General features: G+C 38.9%; 1 protein-coding gene across 2 annotated transcripts; it reads right to left on the reverse strand.

The window, feature by feature from the left end:
• Positions 1-2,884: 2,884 nt before the first annotated feature.
• Positions 2,885-6,709, reverse strand: lum (lumican). Of its 2 annotated transcripts, XM_068717390.1 has the most exons (4): positions 6,680-6,709; positions 6,415-6,493; positions 4,607-5,482; positions 2,885-4,189 (listed from the first exon to the last, which is right to left on the reverse strand). In XM_068717390.1, exons 1-4 carry the CDS (start codon positions 6,692-6,694, stop codon positions 4,035-4,037), a joined length of 1,125 nt encoding a protein of 374 aa, XP_068573491.1. In that variant the 5' UTR covers positions 6,695-6,709; the 3' UTR covers positions 2,885-4,034. The 2 variants fall into 2 exon arrangements, with proteins under 2 accessions (XP_068573491.1, XP_068573493.1); XM_068717392.1 differs by lacking the exon at positions 6,680-6,709 and having other exon boundaries at positions 4,607-5,485; positions 6,415-6,491.
• Between the last annotated feature and the right edge of the window lie 6,233 nt (positions 6,710-12,942).

The following is a 12,942-nucleotide window of genomic DNA, read 5'->3' on the forward strand; positions in this document are numbered from 1 at the left end:
ATGTGGTACACATCAGCCAGGGTTAGTGGTGTTCTTACAGTTACTGCAGAACTTTGCGAAGCCACTATTGATACTGTAGAAAAAGTTAATGTAAAGTATAGACAGTGACTATGAATTTTTGCTCCTGATTTATTATCCACAGTGCATTCATGTATCATGAGGAACACTTTAGAGGATGTAACAGGGTTTCTCTGTAATTTCCTGCAGGGATGACAGTTATCTGTTTTGTCTTTTACTACATAAAGTGGAAGGAAGATAAGAATTTTGTCCAAATCTTGAATTGAGGATAATCTGCGGTGGCTTCTAGACATTACAGATGTTGATACTCGTTGGAACATTTGCACTGATAATGAAAAGCAGAATGTTATAGCTTTGACAATATCCAGATTCTTTTTCTGTTGATGTAGGCACAATGTGATCCAGTTTAGTGGTCATTGTTACTAAATAGTACAACATGCACAATAGTGTTTTTTGAGCTGCAGTTAAACACACACAATTTATAAATCACCATATATGACTGAATTGTAAATTAGTTTCAACTGTTACATCTGTTAATGTGCTCTTGTAATACAAAAAGACTCAAACACCAACATCAATTCCATATAAAGACTTATTCAGTCTTCTTACTGGTAAATTGGACGACCAAAAGGAATGTGCTGATTTTCAAAGTTTTATTTCCCCCTGGCACACAATAAAAACACATTTCTCAGACTCCTCCAATAGTAAGACGAAAAGCACCTCACTACCACGAAGGGGCCAAAAACCTGAGCCTTATTCCTCCTTATTTAGTTTTGAAGGGACCTATTGAGATGCACAACTGTGGAGAAAAATATTAAGCTATGGTTTTTTCTGCAGGAAAATCTGCCCAAAAGACCTTTGATGAACCTGTATGAATGGTTCCTTAATACAGTAAAGATAAGTTTAGACATAGGGTTTTCGAGAAATAATAACATTAATCACTTTTGACCACAAGCGAGCCTGTATCTAACTGAAAATTTTATGCTAGGACGCTTTCACTGTTTGTATTGAAGCTTCACAGGGAAGCTTAACTGAAACTATACTTTGAAATCATCATGGGGTATTTGTGGTTTCTGTCTGAGACAGTTGGAAGGGTAGATTTACATAGAAAATATTTGGAATTGTGCAAAACCCTGCAACCCCTGCATCCCTCCAGGACCAGCAGTTTTTTTTGTTTCACTCAAGGCTACATTTAAACGTAGGATAGAACAAAGATTATAGGTACTCTATGTACAGTAAATACTGTAAATTAATGACTTGAGAGACACAACGTGAAGTCAGGAGAATACAATATACAGATGAAGACTACAAGGTATGGCTCTTTGAAAACAGTTGGGCCATGAGTATAAACAGTTTAGCAGAGACACACCAACAGGCCTTGACGATTTAAAAAAAATGCATCTTCCATCCATCTTATTAAAGTTGTTTCCCCTTTTGTAAATCACAGGAAACATTATGACTTCATCCTAAAGATTTAGGCCTGAAAGAAAGAAATTAGCAGCTAAAATGACAGCACACTCCACAGTGTAATGCAGCCCGCTCTCACCAAGTGACGTGTGAATGACACGACAATTTGGAAGAAACGTCTGTGTGCGATAAGAACGCCTTTTTTGCTTTTTGTGTGTCATTTGTACAGCATGTAATCTGGACTGACTGCAATGCAAACACATCCGCGTGAATATACTACGCTCTGAAAACGTAGCGTAGTATAAAGTGAGTGAGACCTCTTATGGTGGGCGAGAAGGCCAGGAGGCCGGTGTTCGAGACCAATGTCACAAAGTGTTGTTGCCGTTTTGTGAAATTTGTGACTTGTTTTCCTGTTACATTGTTTCTGAATGTATTTTCAACATACTTATTTTAAGCACAAACATTGTTTTTCTTAATCTTAACAAAATTTTCTTATTGCCTAAACCTAACTGCTGTTGTCACAGTAGTTTTGTTGCCTTAATATAACTGCAACCAATTTCGTGGTATTGACATGGCGTAAAATTACGTGTAAAATGCTTAATAATGACACGCGTAAATGTCAGAAATGTCATGCTATTTATATGCCTTCCCATGTCATCGGGTTGAGTAAGTAGTAAGTAGAAGTTTTATATTATTATATAATATATTATCTCGCTGGACAAAACTGACTGTAGATTGTGGCTCTGTTCACTTGGCTCCAGTTTATTCCTAAAAGCAGACTATAAGAGAGGGGTTTCTAATGTTTGTATTCATACTGTTACCTATGTAACCATTATAGAGCAATACGATTCTTAGTATTCTAGGTCTGGGTACAATCAATTCATTGTCACTGACATCAATTCAGAGATTTGCAGAGAATACCCCAATTTGGTTATTTTATACCTTTTAGGCAAAGATTATAAACACATTATACTTTGTAACTAATGGATTTACTACACCAGCCAAATAAATTTTTTTGTGTAACTTGAAAGTTGCCTTTATTAATCATTCATAAATAATTAATATAGGATTTACCAAAAACTAATAAAACATTATTAGTTAGTATGAATTTTCAGCAAATAACTTATAAATACCATACATGCTATCTTTAAAGCTAATTACACTTTCTCTGAATCAAATAAGATGGCTTCATCCATGTGTTTCCATACATGCTCGAAATTAATTACAGCAGGCTTAAAAAGCAATATCATACAAATATGTTGGAAACATAGTTTATTCAACTGTTTTTGGTTTCCTCACAGCAAATCCAAGAGCAGTTACTGAGTCAAAGGCCACAAAAAGAAATCACGATAAAATGGAAAATTACCTAAACAAAATGTGATATTACCGTAACCAACATGACACTGCTGCCAAGTTGATTTTGTACTGGCAAGAAGCATTTATCAAACATGACAGCACCTCAACTGCAAAAGCTGTAGTTTATTATGAAAGAATGGTACCATTGCATGCAAATAATGCAGATGTATACAAATCAGCGATGCACATTTAAGTTGACAGCTAGGAATTAGGTATGGTAAAGAAACAATTTGAATCGTGATTTCTTGGAAACATCATCCATCATCTCAAGGTTTAGCTGAGCAGAAAAAAAGTTGTTTCAAGAATACTACCAACGTCTTCATCAAGTCATTTATTAAACTCTTTGACACCAAGTACTTCAGAAACAGCTTAGTTTGCTCTAAATTGGAATTAAAGGAGTTATTTCCAATAAGAAATCGACATTTCTCAGTTGGGTATGTATACGTTTTTTTCCTTTGTAGTTCAAAGAAGTCAATCAGTGGAACATCATGGTATTTGTATCAAGGTACCCTTTTTAAAGAAGGCATACATCAGCAGACACAAGTAAATAACACTGGTATTTTACTGAAAACCACTTTGATTCATTCAAGATGTTGAAAAATGTGACTTCTATGTAACTGCTATTTTACATTTGTTGCTGGTCCTTTGCACAGCAATGGATTCATTATTGTACCCACCTTTTATTATACATGCTAAACAATGGAACATACAATACAGACAACAAAATGACGATTAACAACTGAATTGAGACATTGGAGCCATTGTTTACTCCATTGTGTCTTTCTTCAATATCATCAAATACAAGTTTGGAATGTTTAAAGTGTGTGTTTTCTATCAAAGCAGGTAAATACATTTTTATTTACAGAACTTTTGGTCCTTTTATATTTTCTATATTTCTTTCCTCTTTTTTTGCCTTCATGTTTATTTGAATATCTAGAGTCAAATATTTAAAAACACTTGTTTGACGCCTAATGAATTTAAAAATCTGACTGCATGTTTGACAAAATATGTTGTAGCTTGTCCTTTCATCTATTGTATCTCAAATTTGCCCAGCTCTTGATTCATTCAAGATATACAGTATATTTAATTGATGAAGATGTCATTACAGTAAATTTGCATAATACTTATATGCAAGGACATCTGAGTACTATGACAGAAGGGGATATTACGCCATTGAAACCCAGAAGGCTTTGGGCTGACTCATTGTAGTGGAGAAGGAGGTCATGGCAAGTTTATTGATTTGAGGGAAGTCCTTATTCAAAGATGATATCTGAAGCTTGGCGCAGGCAGACGGAGTAGTCATGGGGCATGCTGGCAGTTGTGATTTGGTTGGCGTCCAGACGCAGATGCTTCAGGTGGGAAAAGTTGACGGGTGTGATGAGCTTGCAGAAACTTGTCAGTTCAAACTCTACAGAGAATCAAAAGTGAAGAAAAAGTTATGGAAGTTGGCATAAAAACAAAATACTCAAAAGTTATTATATACCTTTCAACCCCCTTATACTGGGGTTTAAAAGGTACCCTGTGGAGTTTTTGACCACTAGTATGAGGATGAATGCAAAACACATTCCTGTGGTTTGATGCTATTCTGTTGATCGAGAGTCATTGGCGATAATGCACAAAGAAAGATAGCAATGCACCTGGAAAGATAGTCAAGAAGATTGCAGGCTTGCAACCATGGATATAAATAATGCACAATTTAAATTATTCAAAAAAGTAAGCACTTTTGTTATTCGTGTGGGTTGGTAAGGCATACTAATCATAGACATAACATTAAGAAAATAGTCAAAAAAGCCATCAAGAGAAAAGATTGCCAATTGACACTCACTGTTGATTTCGTTGGCCTGGAGATAGAGTTGCTCCAGTTGCTCGTTGATCTCGGGGATGGACTGCAGTTTGTTGAAAGACAGGTCCAGCTCCACCAGCGATGTCACATTGAACACTCCAGCAGGGAGTCCCGAGTCCACCAGCTTGTTGTGGGAGATCCTCAGGTACTGCAGCGAGGGCAGCTTGCTCAGGTATCCTGCACCGATACCGTCAATGTCGTTGTAGTCAGCGTAGAGGATTTCCAGTGAATTAGGGACTCCGGCTGGCAGCTTTTTCAGCTTGTTGTGGCTCACATCCAGGGACAGCAGCTTCTTCGACCCTTTGAATGCTCCCCCGATGGCATCGGAACTTAACTTATTGTGCTGAAGGTTAATGGAAGTCAAGTTCTCCTTGTCAGCCAAGAGTCCAGAGGGGAACTTGGATATCTTGTTGTGCATCATCTTCAGCTCATCGAGGGACTTTGAGGGAGGGATGACTGGCTCTGTCAGGTTGTTGTTGCTGAAGAATAGCTTCTCCAGGGCTGTGAGCTTGTCGATGGTGCCCTTTGCTATCTTAGCATTGGTAATCTGGTTGTTGTCAAGTACCAGCCAGCGAAGTCCATCAGTAACATTATCAAACACCCCTGCCTTGATCTCTTCTATCTGGTTGTTCTGGAGGTACAGGTACTTGATCCCTGTTGGGACCATGGGAACAAACTTGAGCTTGCGGCTGTCACAATACATGGCGGAAGGGAAGTTGATTGGGCAGTCGCATTCTCGATCACAGTTGGGCCCTGAGGGTCCTAGCATGGAAGCAGGCTGGTAGTCATAGTCCTCATACTGGCACAGGGCTACGCTGACCAATACGGCCAAGAGGGGTGCACGGAGAGGGAACATAACTTCTTGAGAGCCAACAGACAGAAGGGAGGGGGAGGCATGTAATAAGATGTAAAGGTTAGAGGGGTCAAGAAAATGTTTGAACAGAAATGAGACAGAAATGGGTTTCTTTTGTTGAAGCCTCATTGTAAGAATTCTGGTGGCATGATGGGTTGAAGGATAAAACAACTATAATACAATACAATGCCCCAATATAATTGGTCAAGAGTTCAAGTCAACCCATCGTTGACCAATAAGTCCTAGATTCCTTGATTCAATAATTTGTGTCGAGCCGCATCATTACAGCTGCAGCTTGAACCAAACTGCACTGCTCCCACCACTTCATCGATCAACTTGTCACATTTCAACATAAACTGGCAATGGGAGCAATAATGCAACACAGATGTTCCTGGAGTGCACAATATATATACATGCAACATGTTACACTGATCTTCAACATGTGTTTTTTGTAAGAAACCCTAAATAAAGGGATTTTCATCCAATGAAGCAAACACACAGGACAATGAACTAAAACCAGACATATAACTAGTTCAAGATTATGACTGTATAACATCAACCCTGCAGACATTGCAGAACCAGACTAATTAAATCCAGACACATGAAAAATGCAGATAGAAACTGGATCCAAGTGCAACAGATTGTTTTCTAAAGTCTAAAGTGACCAACACCTAAGAAACAGTCCTAAAAATACACTACAGATTTGTAAAAATATGTAAGATCTAAGCAAATACACTGTTCTCCTTAAACAATATGCAAATCGTTAGACTTCTACCACTTATTTTTTGTTTCATGCATTGGTAATTTTTGCCTTCTCTGTACGAGCACTAGCCACGGACCATAGCTGTGACATCTGATAATCCCATCCGGAAAGCAAAAATAAACAGTAATAATTAAACAGGAAATCACAAATCCATGCCTCCACAAGAAAGCTTACCTGTGGTTCTCTCTTTTCGTGTGCGTGGGGTGGAGGGCCAGTAGGTAAGAACAGTGTGGTGTTCAAAAACTGGAGGTCTCTGGAGAAAAACACAGAGGGAAAGAAGGAGAGAGGGGGTGGAGAGAGAGAGAGGGGTAGATGGAGAGACAGAGAGGGAGGAGGGGAGGCTTCCTTAGCAAACTGCAGTCAGGTCGTCATATAAATTGAAGGTGTCATCATTATAACTGTTTGGGGGAGCATCATCCAAAAACTGCTGTTGACTAACCAAGAGCAGGTGCATCAAGTAACGTGACTATTACAATCACAAAAAAGCTAAAAAAAAAAGTATGATACTCTTAATATTACCTCCACCTTTTCTAATATGTATCGCCTTTACAGACCAACCACTTCTTCTGGTGATTGTTCTCCAAACAACCATCCCAAAATGTGTGCAAGAAGAAACTCAAGTTGAAATTGGGAAGGCGGTTTGTGGAAAAATCTAAATAGTAGGGGAAGCTATGTGTGGAAAAATGTGAAAATGATCTCTGGCAGCAATTTAACCCAGACGTCGGTTGTGAAGAGAAATGCATTTAGCGGTACCTCTCAAGCTGTGAATAAGGCTTTGGAAAATCTGACAAAGAGGTTATGAGAAGGCCAGAGAAGACTTGAATAACACTTGACGCAATCACTTATTCTCCTCAGTTTGTGACTAAAGGTATGGTACTGAAATGAGCAAAGGTAGATTAGAGCTGATTCAATTCATATGTCTTGGCTAAGAAACATTCTACTCTTCATTGTTGCATCTCAACACTTTTCTTCTCCACAAGCGGAGCGGTGCAGTCACCCTGTGTATTTTATACTTTTCAAAACAAATAGCGAGACAAATGACCAAGGGTGGAGTTTTACTCATCTGATAGGTGCAGTTTAAGGAAGCTGGTGGGAAAGAGAAATGACTAAATGTTTCTCCCATTTGTTGGTCGACATCCATCACAGCATGCAGGGAATTGACGGATGGATTTAATTGGTCGCAGTATGGTCTGTTTCTCTCCTCACATACCATTGTTAGAGACCATCTTGGACACATTTCCAAGTGTCTGGAAAACTTTCATACCTCGCATTCTAACTCAAAATATCTGATTTCCCCTGATATTTCTCCCACACCAGACGATCTGTTTGTCATTCGACTGCTTTTTAGAGTTGTTACCTCTTTGCTTGCATCTGAAGGCTTGTTTGACTCACTGAATCATATTTTTCATTTGTAAGGATCTGAAAGATCTTGTGCATTTGTAAGGATCTGAAAGATCCCCAAAAGTATTTATTTAGACATTTTTTGTTTTCACTTTGTTTGGCTAACTCTAAAGAAAGGAATCACTGTCTGTGTGTCCTTCGCATATCTGTTCATCTGAAGGACTTCACACTCAATGGGTTTATTGCTGGGGGCAAAAGGATGTGCAGTGTCAAATTTGGTGCAATTTTGACATGCAACACATTCGATATTAATACATTTTAAATAAACAAGCAATAGGGCTTTGTGCAGCAGCGGGAGCTTGAGGGCTCTGTGGACTGAGTTGAGCATGTCGTGCACAGTTGACTACGGTTCAATTTTGCTGCTGGTCGATTGGCCCAAAGGATGCTTTTGCAGACTCCCCGAAATCTGCGGAGTAAAATTGCACTGCAACTGTGTTTAAAAAAAGAATGGAATGTTCCTTTCATGTGGGGAAAGTGGATGGAAACAGTATGCAGACCAAAATAAACAGTTTGTCATTTAAGTACACAAAGCAGCTCAAAAAAATGAGAAACCATGGAGTAATTTCTAACAGTCAGTTATCTAAACAAACTTAACGCATCTCAGATTATTGTTGGGAAGGTGAAAAATGCCCTGAAACTATTTCCTCAAGCCAATTTTGGCCCTTTTTCATTTTTCCTCTATCTGTATTTCTCTTTCTCTGACACAGCTCTCTTGAGAACTTTGTTTCTGAATAATAGATAAGAGATAACTCCCTTCTTACTCTCCTGTTTTTACTCCCTTATTTGTGTCTCCACTGACATTCAGTGATAGATGCCTTTAATGTCAATGCAACAAAGGCCATGTGAGAAAGTCATTAGTATTTCTGGGTCAGTAGTTTAAAACCCCTTAAAAAAGGTCACAAAACACATGCACCAAAATAATCTAAGCAAATCTCAAAACCCAATGAGTTCACTCATTTTTATCAAGCCATATTTTAGATAACATACTCTTTATTTACAACTTTATTTATACAATATTAATTTGCCATTTCCTGATTTTAAGAGTTGACGAACATTGCCTGAACTGAACAGTTTAAGACATAGTAGAAGGCCAAGTTAAATGTCCTTCATTATAGTTAATGAGCCACACCTGGGGTCATACCGGCCCATACAGCGCAGGTGGCTCGTGAACAATTCTTTCTCAGTCCGATTTAGCCAACTCCACACTATGAGCAACACCCTTCACATTATACATGTCATCTATTGTTGTCAAACTACTGAGAAACTACTACTTTAAAATATAGAAGTACACTAATTAATTATGTGCACAAGTGGTCCAAAAATAACCCTTGATACTTGCTGTCCCAGTACATTTCAAAGGGCAAAGAATAGACAAACCCGTCATACTGAATAAAAACAGCTTTCCATTGGTCCGCACACAGTTAACATTTGTGCCCTTCATCAGGAAAAAAATATTTATTTCTTGGAGGTTGGTGTGTTTTTACCTCTGTAACTGGCAGTGTTTTTGTGTGAACCCAGACTTAAGCTGTTCCAGACTGTTCGCATAATGGAGGCTGGAAAACAGACCTTTTGCTTAGTCACTGTGCTTCTTCTCCTCCAAAGTGTTGTCTGTCTTATGCTCTCACATCCTTTCCATTGGGCCAGATGGCAGACATTGGCTTTCAGCACTATTTTCCTAATACTTTTGTTTGTACTTAAATGGAACTTGTTTAATTTCCCTGCAGTAATGCCAAATAATGAATTATAGGAGAACATGAATTCATGGAACAACCAAACACGGATACAACTGTTTCCCATGCATTGAACATATTTCAGGGCCTAAACCAGATATATTTAGGTCTTTTAAAAGTTATTTTGAGTAAATTATGTAATATTCAACAAAATAATTTTGCTCGCCCCTTCTTTTTCTTTTTCTTTTAACCTCATTGTGTTTACCGGTTGCAAGTAACGTTGTTGCACTATGTAAAAGAAGGCCTGCAATGCTATTGAGATGATTTGCTACTTTAAGCAATATATTTCATATTTAAGTCAAATCACTTCCTGAAATGTAAATTGGTCGGTGCTGCTTAGATTGATAATGAAGATGCATCACTCTGCAGCTCTGTGCAGCTTTTAATTGGTTTCTTAGTTTGCTGGTCTAAAAGAACAAAAACATTAGCTCTCTCATGTTGTGTCCTGTTTTTAGATTCAATGAGAGTATTTTCTTACTTATCCAGTTTAAAATAATAGGGACACTACAGCAAAGTGTGTCCATTTCAATCAACAAAGCAGGAAATGCAAGTCATGGGTGGTGTTCATACTGGTAAAAGGGAAATGGGGGAAAGTACCAAAAGAACGATAAGTTAGCCTACTGCTTAATGCTGTTGTGTGGAGTTGATGTTGAATAAAGTCATAAACGTACTCGCAGTAGTCGTCAACACCACAGCCTACATGGTCTATTTATAAATTTATGGCATTTACCAACCCTGTCACCGGCCCAACAACCTGCATGGCCCAGCGGGACCAGTGGGACTCAATTAGCCACTCTGTCCCCGAAAGAAGTCTGCAATCAAACATGTACTGTGGAGAATATAACAAAACTGCTTTGCTGTGAACATAGTTCTTTATCTGTGCAGAAAGGATGGCAATAATCAGGGTTTATGAGTGTTCACAAACCCAAACCTATTAACATTTTTCTTTGAGGATGTCATCCATCACTTGGCTTTATTACAAGGAAAACAACACATTTACTCTAACAGGACGAAAGAATTAGGAGAAAACCGGTGATAAAAGTCAATCAGAACACATTTGAAGGGATGACTATGTGACATGTCAGAGTGTTTCTTGCCTTGCAAATACAATCAGTTTGCAACAGATTCACTCTGTTTCTTTGAGGGTTGGGGGCCTTTAACTGTGTTCCTGGAAGTGTTTTGTTCTGAACCAAACATTCTGGCTAAGTTACAGACGAAGGGAACAATGTGTGTACACTCGTGGAAAGAACTCTCTTTCCTCCTTTTAATCTGAGGACTTTGTCTGTAGTTTACCTCTTGGAGACAAACATTTATATATTTTGGACCACTGCCATAGTACTCGTGTCATATAACAGCTTCCAGTCAGTCTTGTCCAATTCAGATCAATCCATTTCGAACATTCAAGTCAATACTCGGATTAGACTTGATTAGAGGGTTATTGAGATCACCTGTTGTGCAAGGACTGGCTCCCAGTAAAGACTTGAGAGCAACTTGGTGCATTCCCCTTCTTGGCCAATCAGGCTGTGAATATGCCCTTTCTTTAGGGCTTAAGAGAGGTGGGGGATTGCTCACGCTTGACTTTATGCAGACCTCATTTTAGCATATTCAGCAAGAAACTCTGGTCTGTAGGACCCTTTGAGACTTCTTTACCATCTTTACTTTTCTTGAGTGAATATTAAAGGACACCTTTCCACTATAGGTTACTCGCATCAGGGCAGTCCTAAGTGCTATTTGTGCAAGAGTTTGTGATTGCCTAATGATAACCTCATGCCCAAGACTTTTAAAATTCTCATTGAAACCCCCTTCATGCACATTTCCTTATTGGCAAAGACGAATATGGATGGATGGATGGATGGATGGATGGATGGATGGATGGATGGATGGATGGATGGATGGATTTTATCTATCATAAAAACTGACATGTTAAAATATGTGCAGTGCAAATTATCCTCTGGATTTTTTTTTTATATAGTTACAGATAAATACGAGCACATGAGCAAACAAAAAAACTTCCAAACTCAGGTACACATACACGTGCCCTGACAGAGGTACACAGGATGGAGATCCAAGCACATTAGCAAACTGGGATATTTTTGGACTTCTTGGCACAGACACACAGAGGCTTCTAACACAATCTCAGACAGCACTCAGACACCACCTTCTGCTCCAACCATGTGGCCATGTGGTAAGCACTGCGCTTAAAACCAGAGACTCATCCCCAGGCAGGCCAAGTGATTCTCTCACGGGCTCACGTGTGCTGCAGAAGTGAAGTGGAATTAAAATGTACTCTACATAACAGACTTCTGTTCCTCTATTTTTCTTTTTTTTAATTACCTGCCTGTATCACACAAATTACCCTTATTTTACAATCCCCAAATTAAGGGATAAAGTGAATTGTTTTCATATAAAATCTCATGCACAGTAATAATAGGGTTTAACACATTGTTGTGTTGTTGATAGGATTTGATTGAGGAATTTAACATCTCATTACAGGTATCAGAGAGGTATGCAGTTTTTGTGTGTACGCGACATTTGGTTAATGTAGTTTGGATTTGCAGATTGATATAACCCTCTGCATAACTGTGTGACACATCTGCTCTTCGGCAGGATCTCACCAGTCTTTGCTTTCAACTTGGTGAAGCCGCTCGGCTTACAGTGCTTGCATAAGCGCCACAACAAGACAGGCACTACACACACACACACACACACACACACACACACACACACACACACACACACACACACACACACACACACACACACACACACACTCTCACTCTCACTCTCTCTCTCTCTCTCTCTCTCTCTCTCTCTCTCTCTCTCTCTCTCTCTCTCTCTCACGCATGCGCGCGCATGTGAAAACGCACTAAGCAATGAGTGTACAGTATGTGCAAATATGCTCTGAATTAAGTCGGTGGAAACATATTTGCACACAACTGATTTTCTCCAAAGTCCTACTTCTTCTCAAGCTTTTTACACGTCGACGGAAACCTCGCAGACACTTCAGTACACGCACCAACACACAAATACTGGCAGCGGGCCTAAAGCAATAAGTCTAAGTGCTTATGGTCTAGAGAGGATAGTCGTCTGTTGAGGAGATCAAGTTGGACCGTGCTCATGCATGTGTGTTTCACGGGGGGAGAGACAGGCAAAGAATATAGAGTGCTGTTCTAATATAGACCACATGGGGGCAACAGCTTGAAGTACATTCACTTTGCTATAATAAACTGATTCTGAGGTGTTGGGATGAGAGCCAGCGTTCAAACACTGATGCCTTTCAGTCTGTTCTTGTCTGAAAAAAAAGAGACCCAAGTCATATCAGTGGGAGAGGATTTTGAGCCAATCATAACTCTTAAATGTTCTTTTTTTATAACTTCTTTTTTGGGTAGGCAGTATGCATTATTTGTAATTCAATGCCACACAGTTAGAATTTTAGTGAGGAAAGCAGCTTTTCTGTGGAGGCCCAAAAGTGACAACTTCTCATTTTTCTATTTTTTTTTTTTTCAGTTGATGAAGTAAATGGAAACTGTTGGATTTTTTTTTTTTTTTTTTTCAATCCTGTCTCTCTTCA

Source organism: Cebidichthys violaceus, unplaced genomic scaffold (genome assembly GCF_023349555.1).
Source record: "Cebidichthys violaceus isolate CVI_PGR_0920_01 unplaced genomic scaffold, fCebVio1.0.p SCAF_21, whole genome shotgun sequence".
In the NCBI taxonomy this organism is placed as follows: domain Eukaryota; kingdom Metazoa; phylum Chordata; class Actinopteri; order Perciformes; family Stichaeidae; genus Cebidichthys; species Cebidichthys violaceus.

Coding starts and splice junctions, on each gene's coding strand:
- lum (XM_068717390.1), bottom strand. Junction 5,483..6,414: donor ACGAAAAGAGAGAACCACAG/GTAAGCTTTCTT, acceptor GCTCTCAAGAAG/TTATGTTCCCTCTCCGTGCA. Junction 4,190..4,606: donor CCAGGCCAACGAAATCAACA/GTGAGTGTCAAT, acceptor GATTCTCTGTAG/AGTTTGAACTGACAAGTTTC.